The sequence below is a fragment of the Rhinolophus sinicus genome, chromosome 7 (assembly GCF_057876585.1).
Source record: "Rhinolophus sinicus isolate RSI-liver-muscle chromosome 7, RSI-T2T, whole genome shotgun sequence".
In the NCBI taxonomy this organism is placed as follows: Eukaryota; Metazoa; Chordata; class Mammalia; order Chiroptera; family Rhinolophidae; genus Rhinolophus; species Rhinolophus sinicus.
This window is the reverse complement of record NC_142507.1, coordinates 48,907,332-48,930,585: the sequence shown is the minus strand read 5'-3', so window position 1 is coordinate 48,930,585 and position 23,254 is coordinate 48,907,332. Positions and strand designations below refer to the sequence as shown.

Below are 23,254 nucleotides of genomic sequence, written 5' to 3'. Positions count from 1 at the left end.
AAAAACCGAATTCTAATCTTAACAAAAATTATTCCAGGAAATGAAAAAAGGGATATATTTCCCTACTCATTTTATGAAGGTAGCATCAACCTTATAATAAAACTGTCAAAGATAGTACAACAAAAAAATAAACTTATTCATGAGCATAGGTGCAAAAATCCTGAATAAACATAAGCAAACTGATCTAGCAATATACAAAATGGTAATAACGCATCACACACAAGTTGTTTTTATAACAGCAATAGAAGGGAAAAAATACGTTGTAAAAATCAATATAATTTATCAGCACATTAATGAGAAAAATTATAATCATCTCAATAGAAACAGAGAAAGCCCTTAAAATTGTACAGCAATTTATGAAAAAAAATATCTTAGCAAGCTGGCAATAGAAGGAAAATTACCTTGCGAAAGTTATTTTTAAAATTACTACAATAAACAGTATATATGAAGATAAAAAGTTGGAAGATTTTCCTTGAGATCAGGCAGCTATCTACTATCGACACTTGTATTTAATGTTACATTGGAGATGTTAGCCAACTCAGTAAGGCAAGAAAAAGAGATTAAAGTGTAAGCTTTGGAAAGGAACCAACAAAACCATTATTATTTGTAAATATTGTGTATGTACAAAACCCAAAATAATCCACACAAAAATATCAGCATCAATATGAAAGTTTAATAAGGAAGTTGTGGTTATGAAAGGATACAATGAGATGTCTGGAGTGCTAGGACTTTGCTTTATCATTATTCATTATACCAAATATCTACATTCTATGTACTTTTCTGTATGTGTTATATTTTATAATTTTTAAAGCATTGAAAACAAGAAGTGGTCAGTGCCACAAAAGAACAGATGTTAATTCCGTATTGACTAAATGGTCAACTTACCATTTTCATTTATCTAGAATAGGACAGAAGAAGAAATCATCGATGAAGTAAATTTAGGGACAATCTTCTTGCCTGTCAGTAGGGCTGATAAGTGAGGGTGAGGGCGACAGAGAAGGGAAGGAAATAGCATTAATTTAACATCGCCCTGACATGTTTTACATGTATTAACTCATACTTTACATAAACGTCAAGCCTATGAGGAAGAGACTCTTGTCCCAGTTCTAAAGACAAGGAGACAAAGGCTCAGAGGGGTTAAGTAACGTGTTCAAGCACATGGGAACAGAGCGCTATCTCCCGCCAAACCAAGGCTTCCTCCATCCTGTCTTCTGTCTCCCTCAGTGCCAGAGATTTCTTGTGATGCATCCAGTGTTTTAGCCACATTCCTAGTCTCTTCTTCATGCTAATAGTTGTCCCAATTTTGGGTCTTCCTTCCTTTCTTCCTAGGGTTGATTCCCTATTTCTCTGTTCTAAGGACCTTTACCTATTAGCCTAGCTCACCAAAGAAAGGAAGCCATATAAGTTAACCTGGGATTTTGCGGCACTAGTGCATCCTGTGGAAATAGAACATATGACAATGAAGTCACTTTGAGTTGATATAGAGCCAGGATAAGCCGGGGGAGATAGAAGACCTGAGGTTTTATTCTTAGTGTTTTGGTTTGGTTTGGTTTCTTTAGAGCAACTGGTATATAGGTTTCCTCAGGCAACTTTTGCCACCTGGTGGGCGTTCTGGGTCCTGGTGGAAAGTAGATAATTACAGCAACTTTCCAAATTATCAGGACTGAAAATTATCAGTGGATCCTAGAGCCTGAGCAGTCTTGAGATCTGAACCCACAACCTGTCAGGGATTCTCCATAGTCTGTGTTGGCGCACGGCGAGGAACTCTTACATTTGACGGGGGAGGGCAGTTGAGGATGGTGGCTGTTGGGTACAAAGGAATTTTTCGTTGTTGTTTGTCTTGCATTTTCCCCTCAACTCTTGATCACACTTCTGAAGCAGCCACTCTAAATCTCTTTAAACAAAGCAGAAATTGTTCATGTATTTCCTGCACAACCGTCTTAGCATCAAATACATATAAAAGCCTGTTCCTGGACATGAAGGGCTGAATATTTGTGCCTTTCTTAACCAAACACTGGATTTCCATCTGAGACTGTTTTTGAACTTGACAGGGCCTATTGGATATTTATGAAAAACCTGAGACTTGATAACCGTGAGGCCATAGGCTTAGATGTGCCCTTTATGCTTGTTGGGTGTTTTTTTAATAAAGTAACTGCTTTGCAGAGGGATCTTGTTATCTCTAAAGTAAAACAGATTAGGAAAGCTGTTTTTCAAAGGGATGAGAACGCATCCATTTCCAGATGTGTCAAAAACTACTGAATCACACTGTCAGAGGGTTATGCGGTTGAAGGCAGAAATCAGAAAGAAAGAAAAAAAATGATTTTTACTCTACTATTAAATAAAGAGTTCAGAGCAGTTTTCGAATGTCCTCTTCTTTGACAAAATAACTGATGCACCATGTTTTAGAATGTATTTTCTAAACTGGAGACTTTTTCTGCTGGATCTTTAGCTACAGAAGGGAATATCAAATCTCCCGGAAATCTGGCAGACCATAGAGTAGAATAATTTTTATTCCACAGATTTCATATCAATTGCTTCAAGGACACATGGGACATCATGGTCTATTTAGAGTTATAGTTGGCCTGAGTTTTCTCTTGAGTGGATGTATTTATATAAATACTGAACTGAACTGACTTTATAGTTTTCCTCTAAATCAAAGTGGAACATTCGTGCTGTCACCTTCACCAGCCCAAGGCAAAATGGAACGAGTAGTGAAAATGTAAGTAGCTATGCTCTCAAAAGAAAGAAAAACATTGGCCCCTCCTTGTTAGACATAATTACTCCCTCTAGAAGCCCAGATATGGCTCTCTTTGCCACAAATCTTATGCTGACCCCAAAATAAGCTCTGGTTGTAGGGTTTCTTCCACATTTCTGCTCTCTCTACATACATTTCTAATTTCAATGCCCCTTCAATCAAACAGAAAAATTTACTGAGGTCCTACCATGTGCTGGGTGCTCAGGGTTCAGTTAGGGACAATAAGATAAAGTTCTTATTCTCTAGGAATTCACTTCGAGGTGGAGAGACAGACATAAACGAACAGTATCAGGTACTGATAAACTCTATGATTAAATATAAAGCAGGGTCTGAGGCAGAAGGCTTTGAGGAAGTAACAGTTATTCAACAATATGAATGAAGTAAGGGTTTGAAACAGGTGACTATCTCAAAACAAAGCATGCCAGACGGAGAGAAAAGCAAGTGCAAAAACCTCAAGCTCCAGCAAGCAGGCCAGTGAGTCTGGAGTGGAATGAGCAAAGGATTGTGGGAAGAGATGCGTTTGGAGAGTTCGGCCGGAGCCATTTCATATATGATTTACACTGTAGGAATTAATCGTCTAGCATTCGAAGGTCGACCAGAAGTCATGCTGGCTCAGTTATTCAGTGGCACCGTGAATATGTTACAGGATTCATTTCCTCTTCATTTCATTGGTCAGGTTTAGAACATGCAATATACTGTATCCATCTCTCCAGTAGAGATTCACAGTCGCAAGAGCATATTACAAATCTGAGAGGTTCACAGTAAAGATGTTTGTTTATCCAGGTTAAACAAACAAAGTACCTGTTTTGTCTATTAACATTTGTTAACAGTAGAACGTACTGAAGCCTGGTGATGCAGAAATCAACAGCTTAGCCTGTCTCTCTGTCCATAATGCGGCTGTTTGCAGCAAAACCAACATGGTATCTCAATCCCAATCGGCGTATGAGGGATACTCATACTGGCCGGGGCTATGGTGCCATGGAGTCCAACTATCCATTCACTTACTCATCTAACTAACTTTTGTTAAACTCCATCTGTAAATCTACAGATGCTCATTAAATGGTTTTTACTTTTACACATGATTAATGAGTGGGCAAAGAGCTCTGCAGGATGGTAAAATAGTGTCATTGTCTACAGGAGGTACATTTATCGGGTGGTTCTTTCCATATATCCCCTACCCCTGACCCTGCCTGTCACTCACAGACATGACCCACAGAAGTGTGACAAGGCTCTGTGACAGCTGCCACCATGACAAGACAGTGTGTACGAAGCAGCTGATACACTTTAAGCAGTAAATATTTACAATTTGTAAAGATACGTTGTTAGAAGGGAGCCATGCAGTCTGAAGGCAGAATATCCGATATGATAGGAATCGGGGTTCTTTTCAAAGGGTTTAGTGTAACTTTTCTAGGTGGACACTGATTTAGAATTATTGACACCAACACCTTTTTGGAGGCATGAAACACGCCTTTCAGGAATTACCTTTTCAGCACAGAAACATAGATCAAATGGGCAACAAAAAGGCAAAGCACTGACACAGGCAAGAACAAAGGCCAAACACAACTGGATGTTGGTGTCTTTGATTTACAGAGCAGACCACGAACAAGGAGATCAAAGACGAAGCAGTCACAAGGATTGAGTCTCTTGAAAAGGTAAGAAATGATTTTCCTAAAAGTGTAGATGCGAGTAAGATGATCGGAGGAAACCGTGACCCAGAATAGAAACATTAAAAAAAAAAAAAGAGAGATGCTGAGCAGGAGACTGCAGATGCCAGAGAAGGAAGGAGCGGCCTTATTCAGACAGCCCCAGGCCAGCTCCAGCTGGAGAGAAAGGAGTTAATTCCACTCGCTGGGTTAAGCGAAACTTCCCAGCTCCGTGCTCCTCTCTAGACACTGTGGTTTGGCAACCTCACAAACACCTGCTGACCATACAGCCATGGAGAGCTAATACTGTCTTGAAGTGAGTTCAGAAAACCTGCCTATAATTGCTAACAGGACTCAGAAGAGTATAACCTAACAATAAAAATATTTAGATTATGTTGCCCATAAAAAAAAAAAAAAGTCAAAGGCATACTCTTCCTGGCAGCAGTTCTCCTAAAATGTTGCCATATGGATTTATACATATGCAGATTTCCCCAATTAGATGGAGTGCTTGCTGGTTTGTTAATGGAGTGCAAGAGGGCTCTAGTTGGACTTACACAAATGAAAGCTGCAATTGTATTCCCGTCATTTTTTTAGAAACCCAGGAAGATGCCTGTGGAAGCAGAGTTGGAAGACATCAAGAAAATGCAGCTACGCAGTCTCATGGACTGGAGTTTCACCGAACATTTTAAACCAAAAGTGCTACTGCAGGTATTAATGGGCTGTGAGCTGGATGGGTCTGGGGTGTCATGGTGTGACACAGAGCAGTTCACTCCTAGGTCACCCTCAGATCTAGTTCAGATCGATATTCCCGTTTGCTTCAGCTATAAAATGAGTCTATTCCCAGACTCAGCTACGCACACACGCCCCGGGAATCTCCAAAATAGTTTAAAATGTACTTTCCAAAGGGAGGTTTTTATAAAAACCTTTTAAGAAAACGAGAAAGGCACATGACTGCTGCACATACTTTCTTTAAAAAAACGTCAGGCTTTATTGGGAAGCAACCTCTTTTTTTTTTCCCCATATTGCCTGTCAGTTCTGTTCAGTTTTTACTACACTTCCAAATATTTTCTGATGCAATCAACAAGCCCATGGAACCTGCGATGCTAACATTTATTGAGCACCTACCATATGCGAGGCAACGATTAAGATGTATTTCAGCTCATTTCATCCTCTCGATAATCCTTTGAAGTGGAAACTATTTAAATGGTAGGAAACTGAGGCACTTGGACCAATGGTAACTTGGTAACTTGTCCAAGCTCACATGGCTGGTAAGGGAGAGAAGCAGGACAAGCGCTTAGGAAATCTGCCCCCCATATCTCTGCTCCTAACCACTATGCAAAAAAACAAGTCATCCTGAAACTAGCTCCTGTTGTGTACATCTTGTGCAAAAACCTGGACTCCCTTTGTCTTTTTCCGTTCACTTTTACTTTTATCAAAGTTTTACACCCACATATTTTTAAAGCCAGAAAGTTCTATCAAGAGTCATGAAAAATAGCAACTGCCTCCCACCCCTCGCCCCATGCCTAAATTCCCAGAGGTAAAAACCCTCCAGCCATTTACCTGTTTCTTTTGTTAACTCAGTTATCTCTAAATAACAAGTATATTTGGTTTCGTTTTTTGTTTTCAACACTACGCTTGCGTACACACTTCCTCTTGCACTCCTGCACTGACCCTAGCACTTCTCCGTGCCATTCTCTGACACTGCTACCTATACCATGATTTTGCGCCCGATCTATATTCAATATTTATTTCAATTGTATATATATTATTCAGAGCCGAATTGTGTTGTATTGTATGATTACGTTTCCTTTTTTGACCGTTTCTATTTTTCCTGGACTTCATTTTCCCATTTTTTTATTTGTATAATTTATTGTGCATGTACCATCATTCATCCCCAAACTCTACCAAAGAGTCAAGCTCCTCTTAAAACATCCAAACCTAACAAGTATTCTATCAATTTTATTATCTAAGTGATCTCTCTCCCATGTGCTCTGACTCCTGCTTGCCCTCTGGGCCTGCTGCACAGCTGTGGTCCAGGGAGCTCCCTCCTGTGTCATCCTGGCCACATCCTTTCCCTCTCCTTCCAGTGAGACACTGTGTTTCCTCAATCCCACGTCGTCTTCTCTCTTGGGTTACTCTCTTTTTCTAGGGGACCACCTCTTCCAGTTGATTCCTGAATTAAGATATCTATAGCAGGTGAATTATTGAGGTATTGGATATTTAAAAACATCTTAATGATACCCTTATATTTGGCTGACAGTTTGACTTTATGTCAACTGCTAAGTTAAAAAGTATGATCCCTCAACATTTTGAAGGCATTCCTCAATAGTCTTGTAGCTTCCCGGATTTGCTTTGAGAAAAATCAATGAAATTCTGATCCCCGATCAGTCGTTTGAGTCTGTTTTTCTCCTTCTCTCTGAAGGGTTTTAAGACCTGTTCTTTGTTTCAGTGGTCAAGATTTTCTGTTGATGTTCTTTGTGGTTCTATAGTGTTTCCCAGTATTGTACTCGTGAGCCCAGGAAAATACAGATTCCTGTCTTTAGATTCAGGAAAGTGTTCGATAATCATTTCTTTGACAATCTTATCCGCTTCATTTTTTCTATTCTTTTTTTCCTGGAACAACTGTCATTCTGGTGTTGGGCTTCCTGGACCAATTTCATTACCTTTTCCCTCCTAGTTTCTAGCACTTCGCCTCTTTGTTCTGGAGATAATGGCTCAGCTTTCATCCAATTCTTCTAGTGAGTCTCCTATTTCTATTATTATCGTTTTCATTTTCTAAAGTTCTATTTATAATTTTAAATTACCTTTTTATAGCATCCTGTTCGCATTCCGTGATACCATATCTTCTCTTATTTCTAAGAGGATATTAAAGTCCTTTGAAGTCTTAGTGTTTTTTTCCCTGCATTATCTCTTTTACCCCAAGTTCTCTCTCTCTTTCTTTTTTTTTTTTTTTTTTTTTTGCCGTTTCCATTTTTCATATTAGAGAGCAATATTATTTGCCTCTTTGTTCATATTAACAGTGAGACACTAAAAATATCATAGGAAGTGCTTCATGAGTTCAGGGAGTCAGGGCGTTGTCAGTTACTGGGCTTCGTTTTTGGGTGCTTTGGCTGGATGGTTTCCTTGCGAGACACACCGGTGTTGGGATATTAATTAGGTCTATACTCTTTGGCCATCTAGATTCTCCAGAAAAAGAAAAAAACAAAACAAACCTAATCTTTTGTCTGAAAGCTATAGCTTCCCTATCAGGGTTTTGGGAGCTGAGTGATGGGGGAAAGGCAGTTAGGCTTCTTACCTTCAGTCTCTAGATCTGCATTACCCAGTGTGGTGGCCACGAGTCATGTGTAACTTCTGAGTATTTGAAATGTAGCTCATCCAAACTGAGATGTGCTGTCCGTGTGCTTGACATATACTTAGCTCTATCAGTGCTGTGCACACCAGATTTCAAAGACTTAATATAAAAAGGTAATATATCCCATTAACAATTTTTATATCGATTACATATTGAATGATAATATTGTAAAATATGGCTGCTATAAAATTTAAAATTACACATGTGGCTCACACTTGTGGCTCACCTTATATTTTCGTTGGACAATGCTGAATTCGACTTTTGCGCAGTTCCATTTTTTTCCTGTAGTGTCTCTCTCCTCAGCAGTGCTGAGGGTCCCTCTGGTTAGAATCCACTGGGTCACCTTCCAGACGGAGATAATAATCCTTCCTCTTTCTCCTGAGGTGGGAGATGGGCTGCCACTGGCTGCTCAGAACTGTCGAGGGCTTCCATGGGCCCTAAAAGCTTCCGTAAAAGATTTTAAACCAATCTTCTTATTTTCAATGCCGTTTTCACCCCACTTTCAGAGGTGCCTACTACTGCCGTTTTCTGAGCCTTTCTGCATTTCTGCACACTAATAAGGTTGCTTCTGGTCTCCCCCAAAATTAATCTGAGATTTTGTCTTTCTGTGTTCTGCTAAGTCAGTTACAACGTATCCTTCTGCTTTCTAGCTACTAAAATGCTGTTGCCTTTGTCTCCTCTCCCATGGCCTTCAACTTTGTGATATTAAAAACCAATAATTTCACTGTTTTTTTAGTGATGTGTTAAGGAGTGCATGTGGTGAATCTTCCATCATTAACTGGAAGTTCATTTCAGACCTTATTTTATTTTGATTGGGCTCGAAATAAATCAAGTCCACTCCATGAAGCTGCACTTTTCAAGGGTACCAATAACCTTCCTGCCACATCTATTGGACACTTATCTTTCTTTATCGTCCTTGGCCTTTTAACAGCATCACAGAGTAGACCACTTCCTCCTGAAACATTTTTCACTCGTGGTTTCCAAGACACCATGTTATGTTCCTCCTTGGTGCTCCATTTGGAATTCTGTTGAATACTTCTCGTCCACCTAGCATCTAAATACAGAGGGTGCCAAAAGAAGGTATACACATTTTAAGAAAGGAAAAAACTATTAACATTGTAATACTCAATATACACCAATAACAAAAGATGAATACAAGTCACGTTTGACTTCTGCAATTACAAGAGGTGCTCAAAGTGGTTCCCATCAGCGTCCAGACACTTCTGATTACGGTGAACGACTGCTTGAGCAACGCTGACCAAAGTGTCCACTTGTGCACGGGTTTTTTTGGCACCCCCGGTATTGAAGTGCCTCAAGTCTCACCTCTGACCCATCTTCTCTCTTCTGTAAACATTCTTTTAATGATTTCATCTATTATGTAGGACCTAATACTAATGACTCCGAAAACTTTATCTTCCAAATTATCTCCCTCTTGAGCTACACAATGGAACACCTAACTCCAAATTCCAAATTTGAATTATTTATAGGAATCTCAAATTTAGTGCCCTGCACAAAGGAAGCTCCTAATTTTCCTACCTAAGCATGTTCCTGCCCTCATCCGTCTCAGAAAATGTTACCACCAAACCAAGAGGCTAAGAGTCACCCTTTATCTCAGCCGTTCCTCATCCCGCATGTCTGATTCGTCATCGAGTTTTGAGGGGTACACCTGACGGTCTTCACCATTTCCATCATTGAGACTGTAACCCGACTACCATCTTCTTATTCTGCTGCAGTGACCCCCTAATCACCAGCCTGCTTCCATTCTTGCCCTCCTCTGATCCATTCCCTACTTCCCAGATGTCCCATCAATTTCATCCTCTTAGACCACCTCATGGAACTCCAGAATGATCTCTCAAAATTGTAATCAGATTTGAGAGGAAAATCTTACCTGTCTTGCTCATCTTTGTTTTCCTGGAACCTACACAGTGCCTGGCACATAGTAGGTGTTTATTTTTTAGGAAAGAGTTAGCTCATGAGTTAATGAGACCAACAATATTAATCGGAACAATAGGTAAAAGCCAAGGTATGATAAGGGAGAAGAAAGATATAATATGAAAACTTCTCAAACACCGCGGGCAACATTAGCTCTGAGAAACTTAGTGCTGTGTATCCCAGCAGCCAAAATAAATATGAAAACGCAAAGATTGCAGAACTCTGTACTAGAAGGAAGGATACGTGTTCATCATAAATAAATATATTATTTGTTTTTTGGGTTCAAAGTCTGAAAGGAATTTGCCTTTCAAAGTAAAGCAGTGGCCTATTAAAAAAAAAAAGATGCAAAATTATTCACCACCTATGTGTTTCTTATATTGGTTCTCAGAAAACAGATGTGAAAGTTTAAATGCCACTTCATAAAGACACTCATACGAGTGATCAGATTGGAGGAGTAAATGTGTCATTTTGGTTATGCTGCCCACGTCAAAGTGAAGCAAAAGGAAAACTGTCCTTTCCTAACGTAATGTGCAATCCCACGCCTTCAGATCATCCGAACGGTCGAGAATTAAAAGCTGCCTACCCCAGGCTGATGCTGAAAATGGAAACAAAAACTGAATCCTGCAGTTGTCTAATTTATTTTCCTGTGGACATAGTTCCTCATGTTGATGGACATGATAAGGAAACAGGACAGCCAGCTGTCCACTGTGTCCTCTACTGGTGGCTGTTACTTCATGCCATAGGTAGAATGTTCTGGAAAAGGCCAAGGTCAGAAGTCATGTGGAAACAATATGGCTCCGAAAGCCTGCTCAGCTCATTCCTTTATAACACAGCCTGGTGTTCCAGAGAGCAGTCTGTGGACTCGAACTGGTGACGCTGAGAGTCAGAAAACGGCTATGAGCCGGGGCACCAGAGCATGTAAACTGTGTTCTTGGACAGATAGACCTCTTATCTTCTCTCGGCCCCAAATGTATGCTGAAAAAATGAGGGTTTTCATATTTTGAAATGGGAAAAATAATCATATCTATCTATCTGGGTTTTTTAATGATAAAATGAGATGACCTCAATGAAAGCATGGAAAATGTTCAATCCATAACTGTTTGCCTTAATTATTATCTCCCAGCCTTAATGAAAAACATTTGAGCAAACGCCTCTATGCCTGGCCTAGTATTTGTTTTCTCTAGAAGAGTTGATGAAATGCTCCCAAAAGTATCTCCCACTTGCGTTCTCGTCTTGACTAACCATGTGGAGATAGGGGAGGAAGACAGGGGGACAGAGAAATGCTCTAGCAAGAGTCCTCTCTTTCGGGAAAAAGAGATGCAACAATGCAATTATTCTGACTTGCAGGTTCTTCAGGAAGCAAATCAGCAGTACAGGTGCATCGACTCTTACTACCACACCCAAGACAACTCTTTACTGTTGGTGTTTCACAACCCAATGAATGCACAGCGTCTGCACTGTGAAGGGTGGAGTGTGGCCCTTCACTCCAATGTTGGATTCAGGTAACCAGCTTCGTTTAGTTATCTTAGTTTAGTGCGCTTGTTAGTTACTTAGTTTTTTAGTTCCGTAGAATAAGCTAGGTGGTTTGACGCCATGATGCATTTGCATGGTACGTACTGTACCTTCGTTCAGCTCAGCAAGCGGAAGGTCTCAGGTGTGCCGGCCTCTGGGATGAGCGCTGAAGCTGCATCACGGAAGAAGGCAGACAACATCCCTGGTCCCGTGGAGTCTAGTGGACGTGTCATTACCTTATATCTGATTTGTTTAGACTCCAGTAAAACTACCTCTGAAAGATTCCACGTGGACACTACAAAACAGGACATTATGCGTGCTGGTTTTGGATAACTCCATTTCATCTGGGGAAGGCTCAAAAGTAGGGCAGCACATTCCAGCAATCTGAGAAGTCGGAATCAGTGGTTTTCACAGAAAAAAAAAAAAAAAAGAGAGAAAGAAAGAAAGAAAGACAGGAAAAGTACATTAAAGGTATAAGAATTTAAAAGGAAGAGAGTAAAATGTCATTACTGGTAGGTGAGGTTATTATCTACACAGGAAAATCCTTTTGCAGAAAATGTTAAAATTTTTAACATATTTTCACCTACTCCCAACAAATCTTCTACCTCCCATTTTGAAATTATCTAGAAATTTTGTTTCTGATTGTACAGTAATACTTCTAATCACAAATAAGTAGCATAAATAGTTGTTTGCATATAGTTATAAATTTTGCTCTTTTTTCTTCAACCCTTTTCCTTACATCCCATGTTGTCTTTTTTCTTCAATTTATTTTTTAATGCAGCTGGAATACATTTGGGAGTCATTCTTTGAGAAGTGTCTGTGGGTGGCAAACTTGCTAAATCATTGCATGCTGAAGTATTCCTTACTTTCTCATCTCACTTGAATGCTGATTTGGCTGTCTTTATGAGTCTGTGTTCCCCCATCACAGATCAATAGTAAGGATTCTGGGACACAGTCTGACTTAAGAAAAAAAAGCATCTCTCCAGTTGCTGTGTTGAGAATAGCCTACAGGGGTCGAAGGTAGGAACGGAGAGACCCGCTAGAAGGCTATTGTAGCAGTCCTGGCAAGAGATGGCAGTGGCCGAGACCGGGAAGATAGTGGTAAAGGAAGTGAGAAGTGGTCAGATTGTGAATATATTTCAAATATATATTTTTAAAAAATCATTTGGATTTTCTGATAGATTGGACAAGGAGTATGAGGAAACACAACTAGTCAAGGGTAACTTCCCGTTCAACTGGAAGTGGAGACTTGCCATCAGCTAAGCTGAAAAGCTGAGCACAGCTTGGAGTGGAAGATCCGAAGTTCGTTTGGGGGGCATGTTGAGTTTGAGGTGTCTTTGACCTTGCAGATGATGATGTGGAGTACCGACAATTCATAGTCTACAATTTTCATTTGATTTCTTTAAAAAGGATCGAGAGTTAAAGAGAACTGTGAAGCAATATAAGTATAGAATCCATCTAGCTTTATTTTTTCAAAACTTTAGGCCTCATTTTCACACAGTTTAACTAATCTTTCTCGTCAAACCTAAATATTTCAACTCATTTCCTCAGAAACAACTCTCTCTGGACATTCATATGTTGTAAGTAAACATAACATTTAGTTAAAAATAATTACAATAATCAGTATAAATAGAATGAATGGGTTTGGGAACAAATACGACTGCTGGTAAGCAAGATCTCGCTGCTGTGAGCATAAATGCAGGAGCAGCTTAGGGCATGGTATTTAGGGCCAGTAAATTTTATAACAGGACTGGAGCATTTCCATTAATCCAGTGAGTCAATTAGCTGATGATCAATGGAAAGAGTTTCTATTTTGCTATAAAATTGCCCCCAAAAGAGATTGTACCATATCACTCACCAACTCACAGAGCTGAGACTGACTTTCTCCAAACTGGTATCAACTCTTGGTATTATCCAACTTTAATCCTTGGCTTGGGTGAAAATACCTCATTTTTAAACTTACATGTCTTTAATTGTGAATGAAGTTGGTTGGGCATTTTTCACATGCTCACTGGATATTTGTAGTTGACTACTTTGCACAAAATACATCTAGGATATAGCTGAGTCTATTACATTTGTTACACGGGTAACTTAGGATCAGTTCATTTTGGAAAGTTCACTTGCGCAGTCTATGTTAAATGTTTATTGACTTCAACTAATATTGTCATCTGCTCTTCTTGGCTTTTTAAAAGGAATTATTTGGAACTTGTTACAAAATTCATTCAAGATTGGATCATAAAAGAAGAAGCTATATATCAGGAATCTAAAATGGCTGAGGAAATCGCTAAGACCAAGGCTGAGCTGGAATTGAAATCTTCTGCTAGTGCCAAAATTGTTTCTCCTGGCAAAATTAATTCTTTAAAAAAATCTAAAAGTAAGGAAGCTGCGAAACTTACACAGAAAGTCCAAAGACATTCTCCTATGTCCTAATTTAATCAAGACTGTGACTGTTTCAGGATTAAAAGGAGTTGCCCACAAAATTCCAGTGACACTTCCCTTCCTCTAAAAAACAGAATTGCTGCCTTCCAAATATGGCGAGATGGTAGCTGAGTGGGATACTGACCGCACCCCCTGCCAGATCTGGGAGAGTTGATTGGTTGTGCAGATCACATGTGATGTTAGGGACGTGCCAGATGGCTGTATTTTGGTAGATTGACAGGTTCAGTGATCTAAGATTTGTTGACAATGTCTGAGGTCAATTCACAGCCAGTCTGTCTCCATTAGAATAATGATGGATTCTAAAAGTGAGATTAAAACAGGTCCTTCCTTAGAAGAGCCAACAGAAGGGTCCCAAGACTAACCGCAGGGTAGGAATCTAAAAATAAAGGGAAAGGGGGACCCTTGGGGGCCTGTGGCTTGGCCTTGACAGGATGTTGGATCATATCTTTGTTTTTGTTGTTAATTTCCATGGTTTTGATGCTATCGGGAAAAGGGAGAACAGGATGACAAAGAGAGGAAAGATACTTGATAGGAAAGTGAGACAATGAAGTAATTCATCTGGAAAATAAGGATATTTCACTAGGTTTGTTCAAGTAGAATGGACTCCATGTTAATAACATTCATTATTTCTAATAGCCAAACTTGCGAGTGATTTCTCATAAAGAAGCAAAGCTAGATAATTTCCAAAGGTTTTGTAACCTCATCGGTTACCAACGGAATGTGTGCTTGGCTTCATTCTAAAACAGAACTTAGAAAACCCAGTTGATGCTGAGTCATTCCCCGTCCACCAAAATGGCTGTATAGTATAACCTGCCATCAGCTGGGCCTTCCTCCTAATAGGGGCTCAGCGGGAACCCACTTAGGACCCGGAATAACGGATGGGACTGTATAAACAAGAGGTAGGGCCCCCCTCTCACAGTTGGGTCAGGGACACACTTGTCTATTAGCAGGGAAAAAAAAATGTGGGTTTGACTGCCTTTCCTTGATTCTGCTTCTGAACAGAACCAAAAGCTTAACAACTGTCTAGGTGCCTGAGGAAATCCAGAAAATGGTCAGTTTGGGATTGAAATCCACCCAGTAGGTATTGCATTCAGTTTGAGTCCTCTCCAGTCAGGAAAGATGTAAATCTTCCAAACAGAAGGACTACAGTGGCAAGAGGAGGGCTTCAGTATGGAAGGAAAAGTCAAGTTTGTTCTGTGTGGTCTTTAGCGGGTACATTAGGGTGGATTAGGTTAAAGCTCTAGGGAGAGAGTCCAGTTCGATAAAAGCTTCAAAGTCTTAACATGCTGGGAATAGAACACACTGCCTCCATTGGCTGCAAGCTCTTCATACCTGAAGGGGCTCATTTCCACTTCAGATGCCCACTCTGGAAGTGACAGGAAAGAATTCAGAGATGAACGCATGGGGAGTTCAATTTGATAGCCTTTGCGGTCCCCTACAACCCAGATATTTGGACCTTCTTGAAACTTTATTTTAGGGCATTGCTAAGAAGTTTAATCTTCTCTGGTTACAGGTAACAAAGGAATAAGCAAAGCAGAGATAATAGATCCAGAAAAAGAAAAAGAGAAGGAAAAGATTCCTTTCATTTTAGAAGGCTCTCTCAAGGTAATCCAAGGAAATACAAATGACACCGAGTAATCACAAATACAATATTATTTTGGGATAGAGAGTTCGTGTGGTGTAACAGGAAATGATCTTTTGGTTACAAGTGACACACAAGTGTAGTTCCAATATGAATGTTGATTAATATTCTCGTGTACGTGAACAAGTAAGATAAAAGTCGAGAACAAATGGGTATGTCTCCCTCATTTATCAGTGACATAAACAACCTCTTTGTTGAATTAGGTAATAGCTTTAAATACTGGAAAAATATTTTCTCAAATTTTTTGTGGTAGTTACAATGTAGCAGCTCCAAACATGACACACTTTTAAATTTACTCTGCATTATTAACCTTTTCTCCACCACTTTCGTAAGTCTAGATAATCAATAGTCAATCCCTGATTTGTAGCATTTGTTGATATCTGTAATATAATTACTCCCACATGGCTGATACGGAGTTGGAAGCAAAATACAGTAGCACACCATTATATTATATTTCTATGGTACAGATACAATTGACATAACCTGAAGAGCATAGATAACAGTGAAATGTAACAAAATAATTAAGAAGGTGGTAGGTTTTGAGCATTTATTACCTTTGTTTTAAAATGTTATTTAATTGTCCATTTATGTATTTTAATTTTTAATAATGGTGTGGTTAACCAGCTTGCAAAATTCCTAAAAATTTAATAATAAACTCTTTGAAGTCGATATGAGCTGGGTCCAGCACACCCGTTACTTCCTGCTTCTGTTTCATTGGCCATTCTGAATGTTAGAATTAGTGGTTTTCATCAACTCTGGACTTATCTCAGCCATTATCTCTTCAAAAACTGCCTTTTCAAAAGTTCTGTTCAATTTCTAGGAGGGCTTTCAAAATCACCTTGTTATTTTTGATACTCTCTGTTTCTTATACTTTTGATACTTCCTTCTCTTTATTTAAGCATATTAAAATACTTACATTCTCTATTTGATAATTCCAATATCTGCGGCCTTTGCAGATACAATTTTACAGTCTGTTTCTTTTTTAGGTTGTTGATTTTGACTTACCTCCTCATGTTTTGTGATCTTCATTTGTGAGCTCACACCAACCCACAACATTTTTAGGATAAAGTTTTAGGGTAATGAACATTTTGGCCAGAAATCTATGTAAGGACAGGCTTGTGGTTAGGAGTTCTCAGGGGAGAGTTTTTCCTCCACCCCACCCATTGTAACTCAGGGCCAAGGAAGCAGGCTGGAATCCATGGTCTTTCTCCCTGGGACAAGATTTTGTTTTCTACACTTTCTTCATTGCCTTATAGTTTTTAGAGTAGAGGTCTTTCACCTCTTTGGTTAAGTATTTTATTGATGTGACTGTGAATGGGATTGTTTTCTTCCTTTCTCCTCCTGATTGTTCGTTATTAGTGTATAGAAATGTGACAGATTTCTGTATATCAACCTTGTATCCTGCTACTTTAATGAATTCTTTTACTAATTAAGTTTTTGGTGGATTCTTTAGAGTTTTCTCTATATAGTAACATGTCATCTGCAAATAGTGGCAGTTTTACTTCTTCCTTTCCTACTTGGATGCTTTTTATTTCTTATCCGATTGCTGTGGCTAGGACTTCCAGTACTGTGTTGAATAATAGTGAGAATGGCCTCCTTGTCTTGTTACTGATCTTAGAGGAAAAGCTTTCAGCTTTTCACTATTGAGCATGATGTTAGCTGGGGGCTTGTCAGAGATAGCCTTTGTCAAGTTGAGGTACAATTCTTCTGTGCCCACTTTGTTGAGAGTTTTTATCATAAACAGATGTTGAATTTTGTCAAATGCTTTTTCTGCATCTATTGAGGTAATGATAGGATTTTTATCCTTGGTTTTGTTGAGGTGATGAGTCACGTTAATTGTTTTGCGGATGTTGAACCACCCTTGCATTCCTGGTATAAATGCCACTTGGTCATGTATTGGCGAGAATGTAGAGGAAAGGGAACCTTCATGTACTGTTGGTAAGACAGCAAACTGGTGCAGCCCCTGTGGAAAACAGTATGGAGATTCCTCAAAAAACTAAAAATAGATCTACCTTATGACCCAGCAATTCCACTTCTGGTTATTTATCCAAAGAAAACAAAAACACTAATTCAAAAAGATATATGCATCCCTATGTTCCTTGCAGCGTTATTTACAGTAGCCAAGATATGGAAGCAACCTAAGTGTCCATCGATAGATGAATGGATAAAGAAGATGTGGGGTGTGTGTGTGTGTGTGTGTGTGTGTGTGTGTGTGTGGTTTAAAAGGTTAAAAATAATTGCAAAAACTGCCATTACTTTTGCACCAACCTAATAGTGAATAATACTGTGATAAGTTTACATGGACAGATGATTACTAGAGTTAGTGAGGTGATCACATTGTAAGGTATAGAAATATTGAATAACTGTTTTATACTTGTACACCTGAAACTAATACCGTGTTTCCCCAAAAATAAGACCTAGCCAGACAATCAGCTCAAATGTGTCTTTTGCAGTAAAAATTAATATAAGACCAGGTCTTATTTTAATATAAGACTGGGTATAATATAATATAATTAATATAATATAATACCAGGTCTTATATTAATTTTTGCTCCAAAAGATGCATTGCATTAGAGCTGATTATCCGGCTAGGTCTTATTTTTGGGGAAACACTGTATAACCAATATAAGATTGTATACCAACTATACTTAAATAAGTTTCTCTTTTAATTTAAAAGATTTTTTTTCTAGTTCACCAAGTGACAGTGTCATTTTTTAAAATACCTGATCTGTTCAGAGGTCTCTGATTTAATCTCCCTGGTTATGTCTCTCGTCTTCATAAGCCATGAAAACCTAAGTTCACCAGAGGCTAAGGGGGGTGGGGGGTGGGAGATGAGGGTAAGGGGGATCAAATATATGGTGATGGAAGGAGAACTGATTCTGGGTGGTGAACACACAATGGGATTTATAGATGATGTAATACAGAATTGTACACCTGAAATCTATGTAATTTTACTAACAATTGTCACCCCAATAAATTTAAAAAAAAGAAAACCTAAGTTCTAGGCGACCTGGGATGGGCAGATACCCCTGGGAAACTGCTGTGTTCAGTGCTCACCTCCTTCACTGAATTAGTGTTTTCTCATATTCTTTACTTGGCTGCTAAGCATTACAATGATGATTTTTATACTTTATCCATAAGTTTAAAAAATGTTATGCCAAGGATGTTTCTTTGGACATCTAGGCTACCATATTGCTGATTAACCACGTTTAGGACCTAAATTGGGGATTGGACTAATGTTGAAAAGTATAGAGGCAGGGAGACCAGCTAAGAGGCCAATGCAGTAGTTCAAGCTAAAGATAAAAAGACCTGAACTAAAGAAAATTGCAACAGATAGTGAGAGAAAAAGTTGAAGGGAAGAGCGATGTCTGAAGACAATGGGCAGGTTTAATACACAGAAGTTGGGTGCGAGAAAGGGAATCATGGATGACCGCAAGGTTTCTAGTTAAGTATTTTAAATTGTCAGATAACATTTCCAAAAATTATGTGAAATATTCTCCCAAATGGATCCAAATGGGATATAATTTGTTTCCAAAATCCTGTTACATTTGTAAAATGTGTTTACAGGCCTGGAAAGAAGAACAAGATCGATTAGCAGAAGAGGAACGCTTAAAGGAAGAGAAGAAAGCAGAAAAGAAGAGCAAGGAAGCTGGTAAAAAGAAAGGCAAGGACAACGGACAGAAAGACGATAGTAGGACTGTGAAGACCAGGTCTGTTTCCAATGGGAAATCGAAAGAGCAAATCAAGATCCCGGAAGTCGTAGTGCCAGAGGAGCCCGTCCAGCAACCAGAACCCGAGACAGTTTACCCGGTAAAACCAATTTTCTTGAAAGCTTTCTTGGGTCGTTAATGATTGTTTTGGGAAAACACAGCTACTTTGGAAACTCTGGGTTCCCAGTCTTCCCTATGACCACGGATGGTCAGCTGGTCGTGGGCTTTCTTCTGGTTTAGATGACCTCCCACCCATATCCCACCCTCTGAGACCAAGCACCTTCTTTGTATCCAATCAGTTTTATTTTTTTTCCTGAGTGCCCGTGAGGCTAGGTTACCAAGGGCGGTAAAGGTGGAAACTTGACACAACAGCATTTTTAGGTTTATGTAAATAAGCAACTGCGATACGTCAAAGTGGACACAAAGGGTGGCTTGCTCTGTCTCAGATGACAGGACGTGCTGGGGACATTCAGTTTCCTTTCGCTACTAGGCACCCGTGTTTTTGCTTGTGTGTTTTTGCAAAACCTTCCCTTTGCCGATCTCTCCGTCCAGCAGTTTTTGTGAGTAAAACCTAATGGGGGAAACATGGAAAGAAATGTAACATCCCTTGTCCCTTTCAGCTGCTACTCTTAAGCCAGTTGTTCTCAAGTTCAGCATGCATCAAAACCACGGGAGTTCTATAGTAACTCTTAGTGAAAAACGTCTTTCGCATATAACCTAAAGTGTAAGCGTCAATACCATTCGATAGATCAGTTCACTTTAAACTGAAAATGAACAGCCAGTGAAAGAGAAATGGATTTTTTCTTGCACTGGGTTGTCAGAGTGCTCCAAGACACCCAGTTTAAAATCATGGACCGCCTTTAATTCTGCCCAATGCTATAACATGACAGGAGGGAGGTGCTAAAGATAACAGGGACACTGGTCTCTGAACCTGCAAGTGACAAACCATTTAGCAGAAATTACACTTACGGCAACTTTAATTGGCTCACCGCGATGAGTAGATAGATTATTGTCAGTTACAGTTCCACACTCAAAGTGAAATGTTCTCTTCTAGTTTCATGGATATGATATGGGAGATGTACCCATCCAAATCTCAGGAACAAACTGCTACCTGTATCCTTCAGATGGAGGGCAGATTGAAGTAGAAAAGACAACATTTGAAAAAGGTACATTTTGAAAGCAGCTGGTTAATGGCTTGGAAGAACTTAACCCATTCCAGGTCATCTTGGGCCCTTGCACTCCTGGGTGTGAGAGGTGGTGAGAGTGGTAACAGACATGCCCACTGCGATTCATGAATATGCCACATTCCACATTTTCAGACTTTACGTTCCTCTGTGACAATTGACTCTCCAAGGCCAGCTGAGAGGTTAGCTGGGACACACTAAGACAAGTTTTCCAGTTGTTAAAATACTAAAATTTTTCTGTACCATTGGGAAATAGTATAATACAGAGGGTGCCCAAAAAGTGTATACATATTTTAAGAAGGGGAAAAAACTGTATTAAAATTATGCTGCTGGTAACCCCTTTTGAGCATCTCTTATAATTGCAGAAGTCAAGCGTGACTTGTATTCCTCTTTTGTTATCGGTATATATATTACCACTTTTAATACGTTTTTTTTTCTTTCTTAAAATGTGTCTACATTTTTTTTGGCACCCTCTGTAGTAACTGCAATGAGCAAATAGTTAATACTATTAATTACAACACATATAGTGTTGTCACAGAAGCCAAGTGCAGGCTGTGAGTTTAGAGCACGTATTTCTGGTTTGGGGGCCTGCTGCCGATAGCCAGTTACGTAGGTCTGGAGACATTGCCTCTGGATTCAGAAGTCTGTAAGTGGGAAGAGGGCTTGCAGATGAGCTGAAGAGACCTGGTCTGGAAAGGCCCTAAAGGAAGTGCTTAATTACTCCAAGGGGAGAACAGGTCTCTCCTCACGGAACCTATCAGAGCTGTCTTGCGCGCCCAACTTTTATCAAAGTGCAAATGCACAGGGCTTATATTTTTACTGTGTTTTAAAGACCCCTCATGTGGGTTTAAGCACCGTGGTCTCTCAGAGCTGTGAAGTGGTCAGTTTGGAGGGAATGTGAGCAGGACCCTGTTTAATACCCATAAGATTCTGTACCCCAGCAAGGCAACGGGCCCCTCCCAGCCCCACACCCCGCCTACCACACCAGCCCACTCCATCTCCCTCCCTCTTTCCCCCTCTCTCAATCTTTCTTTCTCCTTCCTTCCTCTTTCTCTCTCTCTCTCTCCCCCCCTCTTTCTTTCATCTAATGACTATCAATTTGGTGAGGAAATCATTGCAAGACTTAGATGCTATTCCCTATGTGAAATCATGACACCATTAGATAGTAACCGCCACCAGCAAACAAAGGGTCACGCCCACGATATTTAAAATTAAAAATCCTGCAAGTTATTCATGTTATTTAAAGAATGGTTTGTGGTACAACATGTCAAATGCTTTTTCAAAACATAAAAGAGATTTTTATTAATATAAGTATGCATATTTATTTATTTATATTCTATGTGTATTCGAATACGAATATGTGTTCGTATTTAGTATTTTGAATATCATCCCTGGGTATAGTGTACAAGTATTAGCAGTTAAAAATTAAAGTGGAGCTCAAAATCATATAACTGAGAAAAAGCACTGGACTCAAGTTTTGTGATGGTGTTTGTAGTAGTGTTTTCAGTAATTATTTCTTGCTCTTATCAAGATTTGCGTATGCATATAATATATACAAGTTTCAGACGGTTCATAGTAAATATAGTCTTTTTATCCTAGCCCTATCAATTTTCAGAGATGATAGTTCAATCAAACTTGAAAGGAAAACGCTGGATTAAAAAGGGAAGAAGAAGAAAGTTGAGAGAGGAGACAAAAATAGTCAGAACACTAAGAAGAGAGAATATATTGTTAGGCTAATTCTTAGATGTTTCTACTACTACTACTGACTACTGGGACTAACATTTATGTAATTCTTTGTAAGTTTCAAAACCCTTTCAGGTGAACCATCCCATGTGATCAGGCATAGAGTTGAGTATAAGACTACGTTAGCCTCAGCCAGCTGATTTTCTCTTCTGTGATTTGATCTGAGATGTGGGTACAGGCTACCAGCATCTCTCTGCTCCACCTGCCATTTATTCCCGGAATTCCACCATCCCTTTGCTCGTGTATTTGCATTCCCTGGCTTGAGTTCTCTGCCAATTATTTAGATGTTTTGTCAACAAGCTTCACTGGGCACCATAGTGAGCCCGTCGTCTTCTATCCCATGACTCTTCCCAGGTCCGACTTTCATCAAAGTGAAAGTGCAGAAGGACAAACACAATTTTATAATTCATTTGAAAGACCCTAAGAAACTCGTGAGAAAGGGAAACAAAGCAGAGGGTTATGCTTCAGAAGACGAGACAGAAGAAAGAGCCGGAGAACAGAATCTCGTAATGGGTGAGCAGCAGCTTCTCTGTGGTCACGGGGTTAAGGGTTTCGCCTTCTGACTGTACACATTTTCCCCAATGTAACGTGTATACACATTGTATATACCGTAACCCATCTACAGGGGGCGGCTTACTTGGTTTTGTCCCCTCTGGGCACCCCACTCTCGATTCCAGTTGTCATACGGAGTCTACGTCGCCTCCGACTTTATGTAGCAACACCGAGTCTGCGGTGTCCGTTCCGGCCTGAATTTTGTTTATGCACTTTTGTCAAGTTCTCATTAATTGATTCCCACCGAAGGTTTCGCTTTTCTGCAAATGATGGGGTTTCTTTCTATGCTCTATTACTTGGTTCTCCGTGTAGTATCAAATTTCTTAAGTTGCAAGGACAAGAGAAATCTTCTCACTTTGGACACGAGAGTCTCTCCCGCTTGTTGATGAGACTTCCAAGTGAATGTCCACTGATTAGACACCATGAAACTTCCTGACAACACTGGGTAATGTCTCCAGGCAGCAGCCCCTGGGGAACTTCATTGCTTCCTGCCCAATGTGATGTTGGTTGTACCTGCACATAAATAAAATGTTTTGGACTCAGATTAGTAACAATGTCAGTAACTAAATCTCACTAATAAATTCAGTTGTGGTCATAGTGTTTTCCAAACTCAAGACCACAGTGTTTGACAAGTTTGAATATATCCAAGAACTTAACACAGACATTTTTAAATTCATTTTCTTTGTTTTCCCTGATAGAAAAATATATGGTTTATTATAAAATATTAGGAAACATAGGAGCATTTAAAGACAATAACAGTTGCCCGTAATTCTACCATCCCAGCAGTAAC

The 23,254-nt window shown here is 39.5% G+C and overlaps 1 protein-coding gene across 4 annotated transcripts in view; it reads left to right on the top strand.

Moving 5' to 3' along the window:
• SPAG17 (sperm associated antigen 17) overlaps positions 1 to 23,254 on the top strand; it is a 163,016-nt gene that overhangs the window by 76,476 nt on the left and 63,286 nt on the right. For all 4 annotated transcript variants that reach the window (XR_016021765.1, XM_088799522.1, XM_088799521.1 and 1 more), the window contains exons 16-23: positions 4,346 to 4,407; positions 4,993 to 5,106; positions 11,030 to 11,184; positions 13,387 to 13,568; positions 15,147 to 15,238; positions 18,843 to 19,085; positions 20,040 to 20,151; positions 22,267 to 22,425. Coding sequence is in view for 3 of the 4 variants with exons in the window: in XM_088799522.1 (XP_088655648.1) it covers positions 4,346 to 4,407; positions 4,993 to 5,106; positions 11,030 to 11,184; positions 13,387 to 13,568; positions 15,147 to 15,238; positions 18,843 to 19,085; positions 20,040 to 20,151; positions 22,267 to 22,425 (1,119 nt within the window). In the remaining variant the exon portion in view is untranslated. The remainder of the gene's footprint in view (positions 1 to 4,345; positions 4,408 to 4,992; positions 5,107 to 11,029; positions 11,185 to 13,386; positions 13,569 to 15,146; positions 15,239 to 18,842; positions 19,086 to 20,039; positions 20,152 to 22,266; positions 22,426 to 23,254) is intronic.